General features: G+C 40.0%; 1 protein-coding gene across 7 annotated transcripts in view; it reads right to left on the bottom strand.

The window, feature by feature from the left end:
* drp2 (dystrophin related protein 2) overlaps positions 1 to 26,174 on the bottom strand; it is a 206,131-nt gene that overhangs the window by 82,932 nt on the left and 97,025 nt on the right. For 6 of the 7 annotated variants that reach the window (XM_087851288.1, XM_087851282.1, XM_087851258.1 and 3 more), the window contains one exon: positions 8,412 to 8,586. In XM_087851288.1, the coding sequence (XP_087707414.1) occupies positions 8,412 to 8,458 (47 nt within the window). In that variant the 5' untranslated portion in view covers positions 8,459 to 8,586. Of the gene's footprint in view, positions 1 to 8,411; positions 8,587 to 13,438; positions 13,659 to 26,174 lie in introns of those variants that run through there. The other variant, XM_087851272.1, reaches the window with a different exon arrangement.

Here is a 26,174-nt window from a genome sequence, read left to right on the forward strand (position 1 = left end):
ATTTAATAGTTATTACACTTTTCAATTCAACTCAATAGAGACAGTGTAGTAAAAGTAAAAACTGCCTTTTACCAGGAAGAAACCGTAACCAGGCTCGGGGAGGCGCAGTCATCTGCCACAACTAGAATGAGGTGAGGGCAGGAAAACAAGACAAAAGACACATTCTGGAAGAGAGCCAGAGACTGATAAGAACATAAGATTTAATGCAGAGTATAAACACAGAGAGTGAAAAAAGGTGAGTGAAGAAAGAACACTCAGTCCATTATGGGAAGCCTCCAGCAGCCTGTGTCTATTGCAGTGTAACTAAGGGAGGGTGCAGGGTCACCTGATCCGGCCTTAACTATATGCTGTATCAAAAAGGAACACTTTAAGCCTTTAATGTTAAGTAGAGAGGGTGTCTGTCTCCCAAATCCAAACTGGGAGCTGGTTCTACAGAAGGGGTTATGTGGTATAGTTAAGATGCTTCTAGAAGCCATGTTAAATAATTCTATTTAAACCAGTGACTTTTGCACAAACAAATAAATCAGGCAAACATAAAATGGGCAGAACATTTAAATGTTAAGCTTGCTTTGTTTTCCAAAACTGTTAAATCCATGAACTGAATCTTTTTCACTCTTTACAAAAATCTTGATAAGGGAAAAAGGCTGATGTGCCACCTAATGACATTTAAATTGATAAATGCCACGGCTGAGGAGATTCTTATTGCCGTGTCACATTACACGTTATTTTGTTCCTGTTCTGAAAGGATCATTAGAAATTGTCACTGTTCATGGCTAAGATTGATAAGCCCGTTATCTTTTCTCATAAGGTCAGCAGTTCAACATCCAATCTTGATTTAACCAGCAATTCAGTTTCTTTGACTCTCCAACTTCTCCAACCTTAATCCGATAATCGAGTGGATTTCAGGTCTAAATTTATCCAAACAATTAGTGAAAACATACGTGAACAGCAAGGGCTGTGAGATGAAACTCAAACCTAATCAAAAGGGAGAGCCTTCAGTTTTCAGGCCCCTCTTCTGTGGAACCAGATTCCAGTTTGGATTCGGGAGACAGACACTATCTCTACTTTTAAGATTAGGCTTCAAACTTTCCTTTTTGCTAAAGCATATAGTTAGGGCTGGACCAGGTGACCCTGAATCCTCCCTTAGTTATGCTGCAATAGATGTAGGCTGCCGGAGATTCCCATGATGCATTGAGTTTTTCCTTTCCAGTCACCTTTCTCACTCACTATGTGTTAACAGACCTCTCTGTATTGAATCATATCTGTTATTAATCTCTGTCTCTCTTCCACAGCATGTCTTTATCCTGTCTTCCTTCTCTCACCCCAACCGGTCGCAGCAGATGGCCCCGCCCCTCCCTGAGCCTGGTTCTGCCGGAGGTTTCTTCCTGTTAAAAGAGAGCTTTTCCTTCCCACTGTCGCCAAAGTGCTTGCTCATAGGGAGTCATATGATTGTTGGGGTTTTCTCTGTATCTATGAAGCGCCTTGAGGCGACTTTTGTTGTGATTTGGCGCTATAGAAATAAAATTGAATTGAATTGAAGTTGGGTGTTGTTTTGTGCCACCTCTATTTCAACAGCCTTTTAAGGTAAACTGTGTACACTCTATTAAATGGAAACACTCCACTCACTGGTAGGAACAAAAACTAATAAGATTGTTTACTTGGAGGACTTGTTGCCAGTGGGGCAGATGAGTAAGACTAAGAGGTTTTAAATAGACAAAAAGCAATCATTCAAAGTATACAGCTATTCTAGCAACCCATTTTATCGTCTGTAAATAGTCTGAACCAAGTTTAATGGGACTGAATAGAACTGCACTCACTAACAGCTATAAACAGGATAGTGGCATAGAGTAAAAGCCAAAAGCCGGTCAGATTCATCCTCTGAGAACCCTGATAAAGTATAAGATATAAGGAGAGCCAGTCAATTACACACATGCCCATTATTACCATTTCTTTCAAAGTGCTGTAGAAGCACCATCACAAACAGACATAATAGCTTCAGAAACACACACGGATTAGTTGGATTAATTTTCACTTTGAAATGGATCGTTCAACTATAAAGACAGATGGAATGTGACAGCTGCACAAGCCTAGCATTTCTCTCTCACAGTTTTAAAAGATGCTTCATTCGGCGATATCATGGCTCAATAAAAGGCAAAATAAGCTCCCTTTTCTCGATTTTTCAAATTTATTATAAGGCATCCAGTCGAATGGACACAAACTGAGAAATGAAAAAGGAATCAAAGATAATTCTCGGATTGTCCACTTAATAAATTACAAAAGAGCTATAAGAATAACTGATCCCTTTATAAACCAGTCTGAGAAAAATAGCATAAATTCACTGAAACCTCCTACACTCTCATACTGTATTTTCTTATATAATAGTTACAGATGGCTGAATGGTCTCACCAATATGGTTGGAGTAATAAATGTCTCTTTTATATATGTATTCATAATCAGTTAGCAGTGATTATGATAGACACAGTGCAATACAATGCTGTGGTCCACTTGTTTGGGGCTATTATCTCAGTGCTGCATAAGACATTAAGCCACAACTTGATATAAGCAATAAAAACAGCATGTCTACATCTTTTGCCAAAGGCATCAAAGTGCTATTTTGTAGTCAATAGCACATGCTACACAGCTGGTGAGGGTGAGTGCGAGTGGAGTGGCTCATGGTGTAATGATTTCGCCAATTTTCTATGTAAGACGCCAAAAAAGTGATCAAACCCCTAACCTTCTGTTATCAGCACTGAGTCCAATTAGCTGAGCGACACTGTGTCACGCTGATAAATCCACAGTGGCACTGCCGTCTGTTAGAGAATGCATTTTGTTACACTGTTTACTCCTTATCTTAATTTGTTAAATTCTCTGAGCTTACAGGGCAATCAGCAAATTTTGAAAAGCTGCTTTTCCCCGTCTACTCAGGAGTTTGGGGCGTCGCTGTAAGGGTGTCTGTGTTGGTCAGGTGTTGACTTTGATCTAACAAAAATATCTCAAAATGTATTAAATGGTTTGACGAGAATAAACTGAAGTCATCTACTGTCTATCGAGTAGCTCTACCGTCACTTCAAATACCTGGATAGCAATGCCATTTTCAATTTCTATAAGCAGCGAATTTACTTTCCTGTGTCACAAAGTTCAGGGACTCAAACACAGAAGAAAAGGTTAGTTATTGCACACAAATCCAAATATGAAAACCTAAAATACCATGAACACAGAAGAAGCTGCAAAGGAAAGCAAAACAGAAAACTAGGAGCACCGGAGATGCACATAGGCAAGCAAAAAGGATGGACTGAAAAGAAGACGAGGAGAGCAGCTGGACGAAACTGAACACAAAACTAAACAGGCAATGCTAATGAGAGTGAGGGAAAACAGACAAAGAAAGGAAGACAAGGAAAAGAACATACCCGAAAGGAAAAGCAATAAAAAGAAGGCAAAGTGAAGCACAACACATCCAGTGATTCACAAGAAATAACCCCCCTTCCAAAAAAAAGGTTGTAACCGCAAGCTGTTATCAACAAGTTGGCCAACATGGATGCTGTGTGTGAAATATAAAAATAGAATAATATGTGTACTGGCAGTATCATCTTTAGAGATGGATGAAAGAAAAGAGTTGTCTACCACCCTCAAAGTTTTAAAAAGAGGTATTTTAATCAAAATCATATTCATTTCATAATCCTTACCACACAGTGAGTGGAAATGATTTAAGCTGAAACCTGATCTGTGATGAGATTCAAATCCCAGCATCCTGTTCAAAAGCCAGCTGTGTTTGTACAAACACAGTCTCACGTAATACAGACTCTGTCATTCCTTTTAGTGGAAATGCGCCTATATGCCATTTTAGGCATGTTTAAATGCAGTGTTGGGAAGGTTACTTTTAAAATGTATTCCATTACAGATTACAGAATACATGCCCCAAAATGTATTCTGTAACGTATTCCGTTACGTTACTCGATGAGAGTAACGTATTCTGAATACTTTGGATTACTTAATATATTATCATGCTGTTTACAACTACATGAATGTACTATTGCTGTGATTTATTACTGTTACTGAAGGTCCGCGGCTCCGAACCTTAGTAAAGGGACCTCTGGCTAATATGGCGGGTTCATGTCGGTCTCATAGCCGAAAACTAGCTTTACTTTGTTGTCTGGGTCAACTTTGCTTGCGAGAGACAGAGAGAGGCGTTGAAAGGCTGCTCCAACAGAACTTATTGTTTTGGAGGAAAACACGAACACGGTGTACAGTCGAGTCTTAATAGCTTACTTACAACTGGGCTCGTCAGGCTCTCTTCTTGGCTGCAGTGGTTATTATTATATTTACATGCTTCCAGCTCCCGTTTTTGCTCGATGACAGCTCGTACTTTCTCCTCCCTCGCTCACAGACACATAACGTGTATGGCAGTCCATTCTCCCTGCAGCACGGACTACACTGCCTACGATGCTACATTCTTTAGAGCTATGCCTGTAGCATTCTGCCTGTTAGCTTAGCTGCTAAGCTAACAGGCAGAATGCTAAGCCTTAGCACTGTCACTACCCGATCCGTACCGGAAACCCGATCGGTACCCCGCATGCGCAAATCTTACGTCACTTCCTCTCTTTGCCAACATTGCGACACTCAATATATTTGAATGATACGGTTAGCGCCCAGTTAGCTCCTAGCATTTCTCAACAGCTCTGCCTCCTTTTCGACTACCGGGACATTTAAACAATGGATAATCCGTATACAAACAAATTCATGCTTTTCTCCTCAACAGAGAGCGTTCCCCGATTGAACAACAGCGCCGTAAAATAAGAAGAATGGCGCCTAATTACAGAGTTAATAATATTGACTTAGCAATGTGTCACGTGAAGATTCAGCAGCCAGATTAAGTGTTTACTGACAATTGACAGTGATAGCGGACATCATCACTATTCCAGTCAATCCTCTCCACACAGACAAGCATAAACACACTCGACTATCACTAAATCAAATTTAACACACGTTTGTAATGACGCCAATTCAGTTTACAACAGGATTCATTCGCTCGGTCAGCAGGTGGCAGTATCCTCGTACACTGGGGAGTAAACTGCCATTAAACGAACAGAAGAAGAAGAAAACATCTGCACATGCGCGGTACGGATCGGGTAGACCCGATTTGTACGGTCCGACTTTGCACATGCGCAGTAAGGATCGGGGAGTTCTGATCCGTAACTATCTTTTTATTTTTTGTTTTTGTCTACATTGTACTGAAATGCTTCATTATTGCAAACATTTTAAAATATACTTATTATTCTTAACATTTTGACAGATACTCTGACCCATAACTATCGTAAAACGCTACGAACGGAAGTAGACACCTTTCGCGCATGCGGGGTACCGATCGGGTTTCCGGTACGGATCGGGTAGTGACAAGAGCCTTTTCACAGTGTCACTACCCGATCCGTACCGGAAACCCGATCGGGTAGTGACAAGCACAACAACAACAGCGTCACCCTGTAACCATGGCAACCGTAACGCTGCCGCCTGGAACAACAGAACGTAGCTGTCAAACAAAACCCAAACAGTCCTGACCCGCCACAATATGAAACAGGGAAGTACCGCCGTGTAATCCATTTATTTCAACAAAGTAACTGTATTCTAAATACCACCTTTTTAAACGGTAACTGTAACGGAATACAGTTACTCATATTTTGTATTTTAAATACGTAACGGCGGTACATGTATTCCGTTACTCCCCAACACTGTTTAAATGTATGTTCTCCAATGGAAGGAAGGGAAGGCCAGTATGCTTACTTTGGAAAACCTGTTAACCTTCCACCTGCTTACTTCAACTGCAAAGGTGCACATTTGTCACTGAGAGCACTTAACTCAAAGCACTACAGTGCTTAATTACAGCCTCACTGAGCTGTTAGCCAGACTTCAGAAAATAATACTGCAGTACAACAGGGAAAGTTTAAATTAGTTCAGTCTAGGTACAGTATACTATAAAGGATAATGCAGGAGACTTTAAACAAAAGAAGGAAGCTCCCGTGACTTTATTAGAACAAAGCCTCAACCACCTGTCAATCAGTGGCAGACAGGCCATTATAAAGCCAGTTGTCTGCTCTTGTCCAGCCGCTGGCACTGAACGCAGTCAGGCGTTTCATCTGGACAGCACTCCCCCTCAAGGTTAGACAGCTCTTCGGCAAAGCTCTACCTCATTCATTCATTCATTCTTTCCCTCTTGCCACTCCCATTTCCCTACATAGCATCTCTCTCGTGTGAAGATTTAATACCCGTTCTCTATCTCTCTCCTCCTCCTCCCCGCATCGACATCGTCCTGTATTCCTCTCTTCCTCCCTCAGCCTGATGAAGTCAGAGTGTTGCTCGGATGTAAACAGCCACTGCAGGCCATCCATAGTGATCTCATTACACAGGACTGCAGGGGAAACTGTCCTACCCAATTTAACAACTATCCTTCCTTAACCTCCCCCCTCCCCCTTCTTAGATACATCAGGGTCAAGTAAGCAATTAAGGGGCCAATTGTCTAAACAGGATGCCAGTTGAATTGAAGAAATAAAAATGATACAGCAAGCCCGGACAGTTTCCAATTAAGCATCAAAGAATAACATGAACATAATTGTTTTTCACTGGCACATCTTTCAAGTACAACTTGTGCAATGGCAGCATTAACCTATATTATATGAATAATTAATAAGCTGACTGGAAAGAGAACTGAAATGTATTATTGTGTGACAGCACATTATCAGACAATGCTTTTAATTACCTGAACACAGTGAATAGCAACATGAAGAATCATTAGGTGGAAAATGGGAAACAAGCAAAGAACAGTGTAAATGGATATCACATTAGCTCCGGTGCTACTGTGTGACGGGCTGCATGTGGACTTGTTGTTTTCCCCACAGGGATATAACCACAAAATGACAACAGGCATAAATAAGGGTGCAACTTTAAAACTCTGGCTTATTTAACCCTTTAAGACCTACCATAGAACCAAGTCCGCCAGAGGTTATATTATATTTTTACATGTTGTGGAGCCATTTTTGGGAGCATTTCAAGTTGATATACATCAATACAACCATTACAGCCTAAATTTTAATAATATGTCTGCATTAAGTGCATAGTAATTACATAAATTGCAAAAAAGTGCAATAAACTACAAAAAAAATTAAAATCGTTTTTGTTTTTTTAACATATATTTCTAGTTAGAGAAATTTAAGAGGCTTATCCCTCAAAACTGTAAATACAAAAAAGCTGCACAAAATAGTTTCCTACCACAGGAAATTTATTTTGAGTGTCTTCATAGTTTTATTTTTGAAATACACCAATTTTAATATACTGCAGGAAAAACGAAAATAAATATTATAATGCAAATATGCAAAAAAGCAGCATATGCATCAAAATAAACTATTTCCAGCAGTGCAATATGAGTCCTAAGCATCCCAGAAACAACACAGAAAGTCATAAAGTCAAAGATAACTTTTAAAAACACCAGTATAGGCTCATGAGGCCCTGATGGTAAAAAACTACATTTCCGCGAAATGACGTCACGTCCGGTTTCGGACAGGTCATGGCGGACATGCGATAGTTTGTGCTGATGGATGTAGGAAGTTTTATGAACAGCTGATCGGATCGGCAAAGCGTGTTTCTGGAATATTATGTTTGTGTTGCTGCAAGTGCTTTTTATGCAGTTTTTTCAAAGCTATATGTGGAAGGAAACTGTGACCGAGGACAAGCTGATGGCATAAGATGTAAGTACAACTCCTCCGGTTTCATATGCAAAAAAATTATTGCGCTAGCTCACGTGGTTGCAGAGCTACCGGGATTTAAAATAGTTACGCAAAACGGAGCGTCCCCACTCTGACTGGTTTTAAAGGGTTAATAGATGCTGCACAAACAAATTCTATGTATAGATGTTGTAAAGCCAAAAGCCACTCCAACATTACATTATTACTTCATTGTGCATCTCTAAAGTGCTTATAAAGAGGACAGGAATAAGCTTTGCCTTTTTCGTTCTTTCCATCGGTGCTTCAATTGAAATAACTGGCTTTAGAAACATTAAGTTAAACTGAGTGAATCTCAGCATGCCAAGATGTGTTTGGACTGTGATGACGGTGAAACAGTTCCATAAAAAAAAAAAGCTGATTGGATGCAGCTTACAATCATCTGCGCCTTGAAAAAAGCATGTTTATATCTTTTGAGAAAAACTAGCAGATACAGAAGGGCAATCAGCAATTTTGTTACCATAGAGCTGAGAATGTCAACTGCGAGCAATCAAGACGGGTTCATTTCACCCAAAAAGTCTGCAGTCAGCCTCTGTTCCCAGGTACATACGGCATGCTTCTTTGAGACAATCATCCATACAGATGGTTCCAGGCTTTTCCAAATGGCTTTGACCTCTGTGAAAACCAGCGTGAGTGCCAACTTACCGGATATTGTGCGATTTGCGTTTGATCTCATTCCAGCAGAGGTTCATTTCTCCCGTTTGATTCGGGCCACCCCCTCTCAGTCTCCTACACTCGGTGCCCTCCTCCTGCCCCTCACCGTCCACTGTGGACTGGCATGGCACACAGTGGCATCCCGGCCACGAAGGCCGCCCCGCAGCTAAAAACACACACACAGCAGGACACGCACAGGTGAGTATTACAGTTTGGACAAATTTGAATTGATTGCTGATAGATGGTGTTCTGCTCCTGAGGTAAAAAACAAACAAAAACCTCAACTAATGTTGTGACACAACATTAGTTGAGAAAGAAACAAAAGATAAAAGATTCGGTGCTACAGTGATGGCTTTCCAATGCGTTCAATTCTTTCTTCACAATATTAAACTGATATGTTTTGGTGTCTGACAAGCCTGGATCTGTTTCACAAACATAAAAGCCATATATACAGACACAGCAACCTATAAAACATGTTTTTAAAGCTATAAACCCATTTTTTGACGGTCTTAAAAAATAAAATCTATCGGAATAAAATCACCGAGTTTTGTCACTTTTAAGACACGACACATTAATTCTTAACATGAAAGTGAATAATGAATCCAAGGCAAAAAAATGTCGACTGTTGAAAGCAGATTTGTCAAACTATCTGCCGAGCAGCAATTGCATGCTAATCAATCACGACCACATAAAATCTAGAACTTGGGGGGTTGGGGGGGCGCATCATCGTTAAAAGCAGTAAGGACTATGTAACCATTAATAAACAATATCCCAAAATGTGAAGCACGACACACAAAAAAAGCATGGTCAACAAATCGGGGCCGTATGTAATAACCCTGTCCGGTCTGTGACACAGAAAACCTGATTCATGAGACACCAGCAGTTTTATCCCATTATTCCAATCCATTAAACTCCGGAAACAAACGTAGACAAAAAGCCTCTTTTTCACAGACTTTTAGAGTGAGGGGGTATTCAAGGCTAGATATGAAGAGGTGCAATCCTCTTGATGGAGCTAGAGGGAGAAAATATCAAGGAGTTAGTCCACACACACAAGCACACACGGCCTATCATACGGACAAATACGCACACAGAGTAATAAGTGGCATTCGGAGCGGGACAAGCTTTTCCAGGTTCGCAGGTCATGATAAATCTCGTGTTCGGTCACTGGGCTGTCTGAGGCTTCCTGTCTCTTGTGTTCATTTCACAACCTTTACCTTTGCAGCAGCTGGGCATCTGAGCTTACACCCTCAGCCTTTATAACACACACAGAAATACACGCTCACACACCATGACCGGCAGCTTCCCCTGTGTTGGTCAGAAGGCTCTTATCAGATTGTTTAGAAACTGGTTGATCATATCTCCCCCACAGGAGAACCCAACCTTTAACACTCACTGGAGCAGTCAGCCATCCATCTAAAGCAGCAAAGGGACAAAAATACTGCACTCAGTACTCACACAAATATGCACCTATCAAAATAAGTCTTAAACCGCTAAAGGTTCAGTGGTCAACTCAAACAGATTAAGCTATCACCATGTCTACTTTTGAAACTAGCTGGGACTGTAAAGACTGTAAAAACAACACATAAAAGACTTCAGACGACACACGCTGACCTGCCAGGTCCAATCTTTGGTCTTGTATTCATTTATTTATATTGAGCTTTAGTTCTTGTGTTTGACAAATTTTAAAAAAATAAATTGATCATTTATTGTTATTTTTTACTTATTATTTTTATTTATTTTTATTTATTTATTTTATTTAATTATTATTATTATTATTATTATTATTATTTTATTTTATTTATTTTTTTTAATTATTTTTTTGTTTTTTTGTTGTTACTGTTTGCTTGTTTCATTTTCCCTTTTTGGGGAAAAGTTTGTCAGACAAGCAAAGACATTTGAAATAATGGAGTTGGTAATTCCATTACTTTCTGATATTTTATGGATGATTCATGAAATTTCAAAGGTTATCCATCTCACTTTATAAGGAAAAGTCAATGCATGCTTTTACTCTAAATATAAGTGTACAAAGTAGAGACAAATCAAGAAATTAAGCTCAGAACCTCCCGTGATGTTGATGATAAGATGGGTCTATTCGAAAGCTTGGAAAGAAGGATTGCCGTGTCAATACAAAGTTCTTCTGGGTGATCACCTTTATCCTGTGATGAGACATCTCTATCCTGATGGGAATGGTCTCTTTGAGCATCCCCAGGTCTCAAGTGTTCTCTGAATGGTCTGATGAGTGTGAAAATGGTATGAATCATATGCTAAGGCCTTCACAGTCACCAACTCTCAACACAGCCGAACACCTGTGACAGATGCTCTCTTACACTACCATCAAAACACCAAATTAGGGAATTTCTTTTGAAAGAATGGTGTTTCATCCCTCTACTACATTGCAGAGACTCAGAGAATCAATAAATCTGTCCCATGTCATATATTCACTGCACGGTGACCCTTTTCTAAAGATTATTCTGCAGAGATGCACGTGAGAACACAAAAGTCCAATCCAGTCGTCTCTAACATTAACCTGCCAGCTCCAGAGTACAAGGTCGATGTAATGTTTGATTGCATCGGTGTCAGAAAAACCAAGGTTATAGTCTTGTGAGTGGCTGCCTCCTGTCTCCTGCCTCCTGCACACTTTAGCCAGGCTACTCCCTCGCACTGTGAGAAAGGATAACCTCAGACAGTGTTGTGAAATTATTCTCCTGCTCTTTTGTGTGAAAGCAGCTTATGTTTAAACAGCTTATATTAAATAGTTGTCCTCATTCAAGGACAGCTGTTTAAGGTTTATAATCATTATTAATATTCAAAAGAATTAAGATGTTTAAAAAGAGAAAAACTATTTGTTAGTCCTTATCGTTGCTTCCTTTTGAGCGTCTACCCATTCCTCTCTGCTGCAGCGGCTGCAGTCTAAGCAGAGATACCCAGACCACTTCTGGGGGGACACTGAGGTGATCCCAAGCTAAACTCAGTACTGGGTCTACTCTGGGACCTCCTTCTAGGTAGACATACACAACACACCTCACCCAGGAGGCGCCCAGAAGGCCTTCTAGCCAAATGCCTAATCTACCTCAGCTAGGCTCAAGGGAAAACACCTGGTGACTGGAGCTTGGCCTTGGTCCTTGTGGCACATGGGGCCCCATGTTTCGCTTTCAAATTGCGCCTGGCCGGGCCCCATGTGCCACAAGGACCAGTGCCTTGTGGTTTAGGTGGCGGTCAGCGGTGGAGCCCCTGGTGGTTGCATCCCGGGTTGCAGAGCATTTCTCTTTCAAGCTTAATTGAGCCCAGTATGAACCAGGAAGGAACTTTTGCTGCACTTTCAACATTTCAGTGAATGACTCCCCAGTGAGACGGAAGAATAGACTTGCTTTCAGCCCACTCATCTCCTCTCCTTATCCTTACACTCCTCTGCCTGCATATTTATTCTCCTTTCTATCCTCTGCAGATATTTTCTTCTCTCTACCTTTCCAGTCTGTTCGGCAGACCATCCAACTTCAGATTGGCTGCAGGTTTTTTTTTTCTATTTCATATGAATCATAATAACCATCTCATCCTCACTACTGTCTCCTGTTATCTCTCCACTTCCTCCCCTTCCTTTTCTTTCCTCAGACAGCTCCCGTTAGTGTAGGTGAAACTTGTGTGAATCAGCACTACCCGGCACATCTCTCTCACTCCCTCCTGGCTCAGTGTCTCTTTCCCTTTGCTGGTAATCAGGGGTCACGTGTGACTTTGCATATAGTGTTTGCACTGCAAAGACCCCACTAGGATCTCCAGCACACCTTTTAAAAATAAGAACACATAATAAAGCCTTTCTATTCTACAAAACAGATTTGATCCACTTAGCCATTTGCGAATAAAAATGAATGCAAATGAGTAAACAGAACACATTGCAGAAGAGAAACATGGTTGTTTGTTTGCCTTGAAAAGCTGCCTTGTCAAAATGTGAAATGGAGTTGAACAATGACGGCCATCAACCACGCCACTGCAGACATCAAGGGAATACCCCAAGGGTGAAAGATAGCTCTGAGAGAGGTTTGGTTCAGGAGTGAAGCACAAACTGAGTGACAGATGGGGACCTCGGTTCTCTCTTCTGCAGCTTTTTCTCATGCGGCTGCCAGGATTTCATATAAAGACACAAGGTCATGCATCATTGCACCTGGAATATTCTATTTACAAAATGTATTACATATTATTTTTATTAGTTTATCGTGTTTTTTTTTCTGCAGCAAATTAAATTATAAATGATAACAAAAGATAAGCGATGTCTACACAAGTCATTTAATGCAAATATCTATGTTATCTCAGTCTCATAGGCGCACATTTGCATTAGGCAGGCATGTATCAGCCCACAGTGCAAGACATTAGGTGGTTCTGTCTCTCGCTTTAAACTTCAAAAACATGAGTCAAGCTTTAAACATGCATTATTTATGGCCTTGATTGGATGTGGCGTTGCTCAGTCAAGCATATGTACTGCATGTTTTCCTAAGATGCTGAAAAACCAGCTGAGATTTCACTGACATGCCACAGAGTGACACAAACAATATTCGTCTTGCTGCTATGGCTACAACACTCGTCTCTCTCTTTTTTCTTTCCGTGACCGTTTCCAACAGCAATCACATCTCAACACTTTAAAAACTGCCCCAATTATGTTAACAGTACAGACAGCATATCAGCCTTTTGTTCTTTTTCTCTGACCACTCAAGCCGAGCCAACCTGTTATAACACTTCCAGACAATATGTGAATGCAAAATCAAAGGAGCTGAAGATGATAAAAGATAGCACGCAAAGCTTTGCTGGATTTCACAAAGCAAAGGAGAAAAGACAGTTCAACTGTGCAGATAAAGCTTGAGAGGATCAAAGCCACTGTGCTGCTACACCACGTCTACGTGTTGATATTAATCTGAAGGAATCAAGACTTAGTTCAGATATCCCAGAGAAGCAATAAGATAACAAGGATTTACTTTCATTACTGGAGCTTTGCCAATTAATGCAGTTCTTTAACAATGTGCAGCGCCTACCTGAATAATATGACTTCCTGCGTGGTTCTAAATGAAGGCTCAGATGCACGTTGTTAAACCCGCCGCCACGGGTAACCGAGCACTGACATTATTTACCCAGTCTGTTGGTTGGCATGATAGAGAGTGCAGAGATAAGTTTGGGATGCAGATAAGGATGAAAGAAAGATCCAGGAAGAGAACTGGAAGTAGGAAAGCAAGGAGAGAGGCGCAGGCATGGGGAGAGATGTGTGAACTAATAAGCAGAAACTTTGGTCCTGGTCAAAGACGTCTCTGTCCTTGCACATTCCTTCTTACACCTACATAGCCCCCACTGCTCACCACCAACAGGAAGAAAAGGCCATCTGCCTGATGTCCTTCGACCCACACACGCTCTGATCACTGCACAAAAACATGCACTAATAGTTAGAGGAACAGTTTGTAGTCAGAGAAAAATTTTAATAAAATTCCAACAGCTGAGACTCGCATTTCTTAGTTTGTAATAAAGATCAAGGGTCAAAGGAACTAAAACAGGGACTTTTGCGGCACAACGAAAAGGAAAAATACAAGAAGAAATATTAGCACATACAGAGAATGAAGATGAAGAGCAGGTAAAGGTAAATATTTCATAAAACTTTTTCATAAATTTTTAATTCTGAAGCTTTTGATGTTGCTTTTCTTTGTTTGGATCCTTAGCCGAGGTAGCGCCGTGGCTTAGGAGCAAGCAACATCTCAACAACTAGGCTGAGAGTCACCAGCATAATAACTTTTTTTTTCAAGTTTCAATTAAGCATTAACGTTGGTTTGCTGTTAATAGTTTATGTTTTGCATAATAGGCCTAGACAAATATTGCATAGATTGCCATAAAGTGTGGTCATGTTTCTCTTGTTCACACTGATGACCTGACTTTTCATTTAGCACATCATCAAGTCACTCTCGTACCATTAACATGGTTTATGACGTAACATCAGCCAAACTAACAACAGCCTAATTTTACTATCAGCCTCTGCTGTAATTTAAATTTACTGCATATGAGAAAATGTTAGACATGAAACATAAATATGACACAATCTAAAAATCAGCACTTTAGCATGCAAGCAATTAGCTCAAAGCACCAGTAAGTTTGAGTGCAGCCTCGCAGAGCTACTAGCAGAGCTGTAGACCGGGACTGTCAAAGGTATGGAAATGGGTCGGCCAAATGGTCAAACCTGGCAAACAGGATAGCCAGTGTTGGGAAGGTTACTTTTAAAATGTATTCCATTACAGATTACAGAATACATGCCCCAAAATGTATTCTGTAACGTATTACGTTACGTTACTCAATGAGAGTAACATATTCTGAATACTTTGGATACTTAATATATTATCATGCTGTTTACAACTACATGAATGTACTATTGCTGTGATTTATTACTGTTACTGAAGGTCCGCGGCTCCGAACCGTAGTAAAGGGACCTCTGACTAATACGGTGGGTTCTGTGTCGGCTTGTAGCTGAAAACTAGCTTTACTTTGTTGTCTGGGTCAACTTTGCTAGTGAGAGACAGAGAGAGGCGTTGAAAGGCTGCTCCAACTGAACTTATTGTTTTTGGAGGAAAACACAAACACAGCATACAGTCGAGTCTTAATAGCTTACTTACAACTGGGCTCGTCAGGCTCTCTTCTTGGCTGCAGTGGTTATTATTATATTTACATGCTTCCAGCTCCCGTTTTTGCTCGAAGACAGCTCGTAGCTGCCTATTAGCTTAGCACAACAACAACAAAAAGGCCTCTCTCACCCAGGAAACACGCAGAGAGAGAGCGTCACCCTGTAACCATGGCAACCGTAACGCTGCCACCTGGAACAACAGAACGTAGCTGTCAAACAAAACCCAAACAGGCCTGACCCGCCACAATATGAAACAGGGAAGTACCGCCGTGTAATCCATTTATTTCAACAAAGTAACTATATTCTAAATACCACCTTTTTAAACGGTAACTGTAACAGAATACAGTTACTCATATTTTGTATTTTAAATACGTAACGGCGGTACATGTATTCCGTTACTCCCCAACACTGTGGATAGCTTTGTATTGTGTGTAAGGTGGTAAATCCGGGAAGCTACAGTATGCAAATGTGCTTCATTGATTCACAGCAGTAGCGTTTCTTTGATATTAGAATGACTAAATCCATAAAACTGAGGCTGTTTTGTAAAAGGCTGTACACACTAAAACAAGTCTGACACCCCTGCAATAGAATATAAGTCTTGCTGAACATTACTGTCACCAGTTTACTTCATTAATTTAACATGGAAGTCTCAAGGTATTTTATCTCTTGTAATAAAGAAATCTGTCTGAAATATTGGTGTAGTACAGTCAAACCTGCAGTGCTGAATATTTGTTACCTCTTTCTAGGCGTGACAGTTCATGCACGAGCACTACTGACACATCAGGATTAAGAGATGTTACTTTATAAGGTAGCTGGATTCTTCTGAGATTTCAATCACAGTGCATGCCTATAGGTTTTAAGCTACGTGCTTGTGATAAAATCACAGTTCCTCTGGATGAATCAGTGTTATCTGCAAAGAGCAAATTTTGCCGCAGCCATGAGCATGTATTGAGCGGGGCATTATTTTCTGTACATAAATGTTTTTTGTCTCTAAATTTTCCTTAAAGTCACCACAAGAATCATCTATTGACATGCTAACTCTAGCGTTTAAACTACCATAGAGTGTGGCTTGATGCATGTTCAGTCATCCAGGAGAGTGGTGCTAGTTTCAATCATTGTGGTTGGATGACTGACTTCTTCAGTCAGTCAGAGACGAAACGTTTCTCCCACCAAACACGTTACGTCAAGATGAACAGAATCAACCTTTTGGGATACCATAGAGTGTGCTTTGTTTTTCCTTTTCTGTACCTGGGCCCTGATAAGACCATGGATCACCCCCCAAAATTATTTGAAAATCTATGTGTTTTCCCAAATTGTTTATGAAAACAGCTTCCCATGTGGTTCTGTGCAAAAAAGAAAAAAAGATCATCACCTCTTTTTTTCCTCGGGAAAAAGCAAGATGAGTTTTAATCTGTTTGTCCTCACCATCTATTACTTCGTGCTTAGACTGCAAGCCTTCCTCTAAGAACTGAGTTTCTTTTTATCTTGAGTATCAGAGACATTTCTTGGATACCTCCACTAGACTCTTATTTGCTGTAGCACACCCTGTTTCCCGTGCTCAGCTTTTCATCTATCGCAAAGCAGAGACCTGACTTCTGCACTATAGAAGACACAACAAAGGCAGTGTATATTTGAGGATTTATGCAGCATAAAACACTTTTTTATCTTCCATATAAAATCAGCTGGGTACTTTATCGCTCCAGCTGCTTTGGATTTTCTAGCTGGGATGTCAGCTGTGCTGCTAAAGTTGATAACCATTGCCTTGGTCTTGAAGTTGTGCAAAATTTGTTTCCTTTTCCGATTGCTTCTGCTTAAGCATTTATAAAAGCTTGAAGAGGTCCAATATTTCATGAAAAAAGCAGTGAAGATAGAAGGTATAAAACATCTGAAAACCAACCAGTCTGCAATTTAAACCTCTCCAGACTCATGCAGTGAGACTAAGGTCTAACCAGAGCACCATTAAGGTTTCGTTCTTAGAAATGAGAAATTATTCATATTAAAATATACCTCAGCTGTGACAGATGGGTTGTACTGAAGTGGAACTAGTTTTGTACTGTAGTTGTGAACATATCCTTCTGTCAGCCGACTAAAGCCAACAACGATTTCCAACGCTTTCACACCCACAATTACGACACTTAACGGAAGTGATAAAGCCATTATGCACTATCCAAAAGACCTGGCAAAAGCTGATACAGACACCCAGAACACTGTGGCTGTGGCTTCACTACATGAGCCGAGCACTGATTTAACTTCAACAAATAAATGCCAAGCCAACAATAACTCAGAGTATCAGTGTCTTGCTGCGAAATAGCATGCAAATACGAGTGGATGCAAGACTACATGTGCATTTCTGTGAGTGTGTGCGCAGATGCATGTTGATGTGTGTCTTGACTCGTTTCAGTTGCAGGCTCTTGGCTTTGCGCCTGATGGGGGTTAGTGGAGGTTGGACCACTGCCTCCCTGCTGCTCTGCCCCGCTGTCCCACAGCCCCTCAACAGCTACCAGTTAGAAGAAAGCGGAGGACACACACACACACACACACACACCTTCCAGCTCTCAGTCCCTCTCTGCTGGTGAAGCAGGAGGGGCGAGTTGAGCTTCTCCTCACAGCTGCTCGTCACACACTGCTGGAGACACTGGAGGAGCTCCAGTGACACAGCAAACACACAGTCACAGATTCACTATTGCATTTTGTCTACATCCACACACACAGAAGACTTCCGACTACATTAACTATACCCTTCACGTTCGTGCTGATCACAGGCCTGAGTAAAATTACCACCTTTCCCCCATGATACATCATCACAATCTTTCCAGGCTTGACTCTTTTTTGTCCGCAGACATGTGGCACAGTGATTTGTGATTGGAAGCAAACCAGAAGAACAGCAGGAGCAAAAAAGACTTTCACTTGCCCTCCTCCTCCGCCTTCCTGCTTTGGCCCATCATGACTACACATTGTCATGCTAGCAGCGTTTTGCCCTCTAACCAGATATTTCATTACCCTTCGTACTTTATTATCTTTTCAATGATAAAGTAATTTCCCCCTGGAGCAAACATGCCATCAACACACTTAATTATATTTACATGGTGCCATTGCTTTATTTTGTCCTTTCAAGATGGATTTGAAGCAAGAGTTTGGTAGTGAAAAATACTAGGGGCTCAGCTGACATTAACATCATTATTACTGAAGGTCGGAAGAGGGAAAGTATCATTCAGGCACTTTACAAGATGCTTATTTTGTCGACTCTAACGTCAGGTGATGATGGTTTTCATTTATTTGTATGTGGTGACTGAAGTGCTCCTAGAGTCACTCTGATGTTGGGTTTTTAGTGGATGGCAGTCTAAGAGGTGATCTAGGTGTTGCTAGCATAAGATTCAAAACGAGCACCTGTTTTCCAAGAAAACAACATTTCTCCATTTCAAAGTTTGAAATTAAAATTGAATAAGTTTCTTTTGTTCTATTGTCAGTAAAATACAAGGTATAAAAATATAAAAATCAAGCACAAGCTAGGGAAGCACAGTGGTGCAGTGGTTTGTCCTGTTTCCTCACAGCAAGAGGGTTTCTAAGTTTGAATCCAACAGCCAGCCGGGGTCTTTCTCTGGAGTTTGCATGTTTTCCCCATGGGTGACTGCATACTCCTGCTGCTCTCCAGGGTGTAACCTGCCTTTCATCCTGTGACGGCTGAGATAGACTCCAAAACTGCCTGAATTGGATAAATGGAAGAAAATAGATTGATGGATGGATGTAAGCGCTATGAATTATTGCTTTTGGTTTTAGCACCACAGTAAGGTTCATTGTGCAGCAGGCTCATCAACACAGAAGCCATATTAGGAAAACTAGTGTGGACAAATTCCCACCAATTAGTATTTGGTGTGATTTGTGTTTCTGGCCCTGTTGTCTAAAAAGACATTAACCTTATGTTCTGTTTTAAATATTCATATGCAGTCTTTCTGGTAATTCCACAGTTAAGGCTTGAATTTAAAACGTGTTTATACATTTACCACGATGGTCTCTATGAGCTAGAATTAGAAACTTCACTTGAATCACCTCTGAAAACACATACAGTGGATATATAAACTTGCCTTTATGTCATGTTGTATATCAGCGGTCCCCAACCTGTTTTGCGCCACGGACCGGTTTATGCCCGACAATATTTTCATAGACCGGCCTTTAAGGTGTCGCGGATAAATACAACAAAATAAAACTAGTACCGGTACCAAAAAATAAGAAAATTTATTCATAACACACGTGAAAAGACCCAGGAAAACCGAGTAAACGATAAAAACGATAACAAAATAACGCTGAAAGCCGATAAAAACCCTGAAAACTATACATTTCACACCTGAGCCTCAACTCTCGCGGCCCGGTACCAAACGACTCATGGACCAGTACCGGTCCGAAGCCCGGGGGTTGGGGACCGCTGTTGTACATTATACTCTTTTGTTGTCTGTTTATCATTGTTCAGCTGTCTTGTTTGTTGTTTCTATTATAGTTATTTTTATTGTAGCTGTTTTTTTGTCTTATGTTGGAAATTATTATGTTTACTGTCAACTTGTGTTTTGCTTTCTCCACTTTATCTTAATTTATTCCTATTTATTCTTTTTCTCTCTTATTGCTTTTCTCTTTCAGTTTACGTCCTGAGCATGCAAGATTTATTATAAGTTATAACAAAGTAATTTTTTTATTGTTACTATTATTGTATTTTCCAGTTCAGTCTGTTTGTTGTTAGGTGCTCATAAGCATGTGTTTATCAAAGCTTTCTGCTGAAAATAGTTGAGTTTGTCTAGAAACCACACTGTGAGCCATTAAACAAAAGAATGCACTGAGAGGCATTATACATCTGCAGAATCCACTGATGATGATTCTCTGTAGGTTCAACAATGAGCAAAGGCTTTCACATTACAAGCAGACAATACTCTTAGAAGTCTGCATGTAAGGAGCCTAGAACTTTTGACTTTTCATCAAAGCAGATCTTTTTCTTAGTGATGATTTAACAAAGAGTTTCATGCCCATCTAATGATTAGAAAGACTACCGGCAAAAAACAAAAACAAGCAAACAAACAAACAAACAAACCTTCAAAACCCCCGTGACTCTATTTTATCTTCTTTCAAGATGTTACCGCACATTTCAGAATTTGATTTGTTTTGGAAACGTACTAAAATAATTGACATATCGTTATGCTTTTGAGTCCTCTTTTGAAAACGAGACATCTCAATAGCAAACAAAACTTATTGGAAGTGATTGAGTTTTTTTCGCCGTGTGCACAGAGTGACCTCGACTTCAAACAGCTACACCAGCGAGAAATAGATCAGAAGCAAATGTCCACTTTACTCAGCTCCTTTCCTGATTCCACTGGTCCAGACAGCATTCTTAATGAGCACACTGTGAAGGCTTTTGTTTTTTATACAATCATTGTTGCTTCTCCTGCTCTTTTTTCCAAGAAAATTGTATTTAAAGCTGTGCAACCTTTAATGAAACCTGAAAAACCATATGCAGTTTCACATACGGTTCATTTCACTCCAATCTGTGCGCACATTTCATGCAAATATCCAACTTGAGATTCATCTGTTCAATTATGTTTATGATGGAGTGCAATAATGTTAAGATTTAAGCCTTGGGTCTATTGTAAGGATGGGGGTGACAGCTGAGATATTTCATCCTCTATCAAACAAAGACTTTAGTTCCTTTTTCAGAAAATGACGAGCAGTTATAAATCAAAGTTAGCAATTAAAAACAGAGGGCCACGGGGGTTTGAAATCATAGGTGAAGGATTTAGAAAGTGGACTTGACTTCATTTTATGGATGTTAGAGCTCATTACTTAAGCAAAACCATAAATGGTGATTAACTTAAGAGGTTTGAATATTTTATCCTTGTAAATTACTTCAAGCGCACCTTTGGCAAACTAAAGTGATTACACTGTTACAGTGGCTAAAAGAGCAGAAGAACAGCTTTTAGACCAAGCAGACAGATGTAAAAGCAAAACCCAGTTTAAATACAAAGCATTAGGATTTAATTAAGCTTTAGACCTGTCACACAATCCTAGAGAGGAGTCAGCAATCATCTAGCAACCACTGATCTCAAGGGAAAAATGTGTATTCCCCAACCAGTTGTAAGTGCGGTGAAATTAATTACTAAAACACCATTCACACAGGGCTAAAGACAATTCAGTGGTTTTTAACCCTTACTGGCAATTGTGCTGGTCTGTAGAAGATTGATTCAGTCACCAGTAAGCATGACGGTCATGGGAGCATTCAAAAACTCACCGAGCAGCCATGAAACTGTGAAAAGCGCAACCCAATCAGACACAGAGAATATTTGCCTTCAAAGTAAAAGTTGGGCCATTATAGCTGCAACCAACACATTTCAAAAGGCAAAGATTTTACTTTGAAGGCAAAACTCCCGGTTCAATACAGTACAGAGAGTAAATGGCGAGTGCTTGCAGACAAGTCTGTGTTCTCCATGCAAACTAAGGGACAATTTTTCAGGGATGCTGGTGCAGCCAGTGGATATCCAGGCTTAGATCTCCATGTTTGTTCACAAGTCATTGTTCACAAACAGTGTTGGGAAGGTTACTTTTAAAATGTATTCCACTACAGATTACAGATTACATGCCCCAAAATGTATTCTGTAACGTATTCCATTACGTCACTCAATGAGAGTAACGTATTCTGAATACTTTGGATTACTTAATATATTATCATGCTGTTTACAACTACATGAATGTACTATTGCTGTGATTTATTACTATTACTGAAGGTCCGCGGCTCCGAACCGTAGTAAAGGGACCTCTGGCTAATATGGTGGGTTCGTGTCGGCTCGTAGCCGAAAACTAGCTTTACTTTGTTGTCTGGGTCAACTTTGCTAGCGAGAGACAGAGAGAGGCGTTGAAAGGCTGCTCCAACAGAACTTATTGTTTCAGAGGAAAACACGAACACGGTGTACAGTCGAGTCTTAATAGCTTACTTACAACTGGGCTCGTCAGGCGCTCTTCTTGGCTGCAGTGGTTATTATTATATTTACATGCTTCCAGCTCCCGTTTTTGCTCGATGACAGCTCGTACTTTTCCTTTTTCTCCCTCCCTCGCTCACAGACACATGACGTGTATGGCAGTCCATTCTCCCTGCAGCACGGACTACACTGCCTATGATGCTACATTCTTTAGCGCTATACCTGTAGCATTCTGCCTATTAGCTTAGCACAACAACAACAAAAAGGCCTCTCTCACCCAGGAAACACGCAGAGAGCGTCACCCTGTAACCATGGCAACCATAACGCTGCCGCCTGGAACAACAGAAAGTAGCTGTCAAACAAAACCCAAACAGTCCTGACCCGCCACAATATGAAACAGGGAAGTACCGCTGTGTAATCCATTTATTTCAACAAAGTAACTGTATTCTAAATACCACCTTTTTAAACGGTAACTGTAACGGAATACAGTTACTCATATTTTGTATTTTAAATACGTAACGGCGGTACATGTATTCCGTTCCCCAACACTGTTCACAAATAATTACTTTAAAACCAGACAAAAGACTACATCAGGGTGGCAGTTATGATTCTTTTGCTCTCCACCTGTACTTTTTATGTTAAAGCAACCAACTGTGCTCAAACATGATTGGCCATGCGGACTATAAAAAACAGAAACTGCATATGCATCCGTACTACAACATCTACTCTGTTTATGGAGATTAATACTGTATGACAAGATGCATTGCAGGGAAACAAAGCAGTAAAGTTGAGTGTCCCTAAAGAGATTTAGAACATGTCAGCCAGTATTTTAGAAAAATCCTATAGTCAGCCAATTTATAATTATGTCAAAAAGCATTTAGCCCAGACATTAAATCATTCCATCACATTTTGTCCCCAGCTGTAAGTTAGGAGTTTTGTGCCCCAAAAAAAGTCAATAAATTAAGTTAGCGTTAGAAATACCCATTCTTTAACAAGTGCATCTGCTGTGTTTAGACTTAATCAAAGGGAATTACCACAACGCAGTTCTTGTACTGCCTTACAATTACTGTGTAAGCGAAGCTGATTAAAAGTCAACCCTGTCATTGCTTCCCACCATGCAGCGATGTGTGGAGAGGCAACGCCTGGTTCAGAGAGGAGGTAATTTAGCAAACCCCAAATGAAATCACCGCTAATTAAGATGAGTTTCTTCCACTGTGAGAGAAAATAATCTATTGCAAGAAAATCCATAGAAACAGAGGAAGTTGAAACATAAAGCAAAATGCTCGCATGTCAAAGTTTTCTGTTTTAAAAACATATATCACTGCTCCTTTACTGCTAATATAAAATACTGTACATACTGTTTATACAGAATATACGTCTTATCTCAGCTGCTACCAGGTAATTTCTCCTACATTTCTATTATGTCCTCCATCCATTTATTCTCTTTTCTTCTCGTACTTAGTGATGGCACAGCAGCAAACAACAGCTTAAAAATAGCAAAATAAATGTCAAGGTTTCTGGATTTAACTGGAATTTTTTTAAACTGAGGCATCTAGTTAATAATTAGAATAACACAAAAAGCAGAAACATTCCAAACAAAATTACTATCAAATACAAATTTTAATTGTGTTTTCACAAGGTGGGTACCGCTGACCTTGACTAATCTGATTTTGCATTATTTTGGTCCCAAGTGATGCATTTGCACTCCTCATTTTACCAATAACGACTTTGTATTCGGTTTAATACAAGCTGGGCTCCTGTTCAAATATGTCACTTAACAAAGAAGTATTTCCTTTTATCTATTCTGACATGTTTCTCATTACACCCAGTAAGTGGATCGAGCTGAGAGGGTCTGAATATTGTATTTCTTTTTTTTCTGTATTAGTGCCAAGACACTTAGGCCAACAGTTGTTTTATTCTGTTTGACTCATTCCCCGTGCTCCTCGTCTTCTCCTCTGTTTGTTCAACAAAATCATTTCAAATGAAGTGCATTCATGCAAAGATCCAAAAAGCCAAATTCACGATAATCAAAGTTTTCAAAAATGCAGAAATAGAAATTCACTGTCACATTCAGTTTGAGATCTTTCCAGACGTTCTTCAATTGTTCTTTTATTATCATTATTTTGCATCACCATCAGCTCTTGACTCTATGGCCATTTTGGCATAAGTAAAATGCAGGGCAGTGCTTAGTAGGATTGTTCCAGAAAGCAGTGAAGTCTAGCACAAAGCACATTATAAATGGGAATTGCAAGAATCCGCTTATTCTGATTTTTTTTTAACGTTTTGCTTTATATTTATATTTATTTACAAATCAAATGTAAGCTGACCTTCGGAAGGAAGCAAAAAGTCAAGTGCAGATCTTCTCCTGACTAATATTTCAGTCTCAGTCAAAAGAAAAGAAAAACTCCCCACAGCACGAGTCCTCGCTGACAATAGATTGCCCTGTCATGAGTCCAGATGAGTGGTGGCCAATTAATTTTCCCAAAAGAGAAATGTGAGAAACTGGGACTACTGAGGAGGGCCACACAAATAACCCGATAAAGAGAGAAAATTCATACTGCACCAAAATGAGTTTGTTTATTGACGTGATCCTCCACAACAGTCCCAGTTTCTTGTGGGGGCCTGTGGGGGAAATTAATTCCCCACCCTGGCTATAAAGGGTTGTGTTTCTCATGGTCTGAGAGCTGTTCAGGTGCCTTTTGGCAAACTCCCAACCAGTCGTCATGTGCCTTTTAGTGAAGAATGACTCCTGTCTAGCCAGTCTATTATAAAAGCCTGATTAATGGAGAGCTGCACTAGTGGCTCTTCTTCTGTAAGGCTCCTTCATGACCAGAATTAAATTCTGAATCTCATTAATCCCGCTGGTACTTGGTAACCTGTTTGACTGAGTCTTCTGGCCTGATTTACTGTGATACACTCCTCCAATCCAGCACGTCAAAGACAGTTTTTAAAATTAAGCAGAGGTACAATGTCAGTGTCATAACAAGGATTTAAACACTTAAAGTACGTAAATAGAATATTTCAATCTTCTTTTTTATATATTCATAAAACCGTGTTGCTATGACATTGTGGAGGATTGTGTGCAGACTACTGATTATTAGGAGGCATATACCTTTTACAGGCATGTGTTTTGTATTGTATTACAACATTAAAGAAAAAACCCAAAGATTAAGATGATCCCCTATAAACAAGAATTTTGTGGCAGTGTAAAAGAAGAACTTCATTTTTAATGGGAAGAGAAACCCACTAGAACCAGGCTCATAGAGGTTTAAACAATGTAAGTAAGTAAAATTTATTTATATAGTGCTTTTCACGGATAAAAATCACAAAGTGCTTTACAACACAGGAAATGGGAATATAAAAACAATATAACAGTAAATAAAACAATGTAAAACAATAAAACTATAAAAACAGCATAAGAAGAAATTAATCAAATGCTTTTCTAAATAAAAATGTCTTCAGCTGTTTCTTAAAAGAATCAATGGAGTCCGTGCAGCGAAGAGACAGTGGGAGAGAATTTTAAGTTTTAAAAGTTTTAAAACGAGTGCGCGGTACCACCAGCAGTCTCTGATCTAATGACCTTAAAGCCCGAGAAGATGTATGTGGTTTCAGCAGGTCAGATAAATATTGAGGAGCCTGACCATGTAGGGCCCTAAAGGTTAGAACTAAACTTTTAAAATGAAACCTAAAATTTACAGGCAACCAGTGAAGGGAGGCCAAGACTGGAGTGATACAGTGGGGCAAAAAAGTATTTAGTCAGCCACCGATTGTGCAAGTTCCCCCACTTAAAATGATGACAGAGGTCAGTAATTTGCACCAGAGGTACACTTCAACTGTGAGAGACAGAATGTGAAAAAAAAATCCATGAATTCACATGGTAGGATTTGTAAAGAATTTATTCGTAAATCAGGGTGGAAAATAAGTATTTGGTCAATAACAAAAATACAACTCAATACTTTGTAACATAACCTTTGTTGGCAATAACAGAGGTCAAACGTTTACTATAGGTCTTTACCAGGTTTGCACACACAGTAGCTGGTATTTTCGCCCATTCCTCCAACCACACGGGGGGACCTGGTGAATGACCTGCAGAGAGCTGGGACCAAAGTAACAAAGGTCACCATCAGTAACACACTACAACGGCAGGGAATCAAATCCCGCAGT

The sequence above is a fragment of the Neolamprologus brichardi genome, chromosome 2, assembly GCF_056152115.1.
Source record: "Neolamprologus brichardi isolate AB-2024 chromosome 2, ASM5615211v1, whole genome shotgun sequence".
Classification (NCBI taxonomy): domain Eukaryota; kingdom Metazoa; phylum Chordata; class Actinopteri; order Cichliformes; family Cichlidae; genus Neolamprologus; species Neolamprologus brichardi.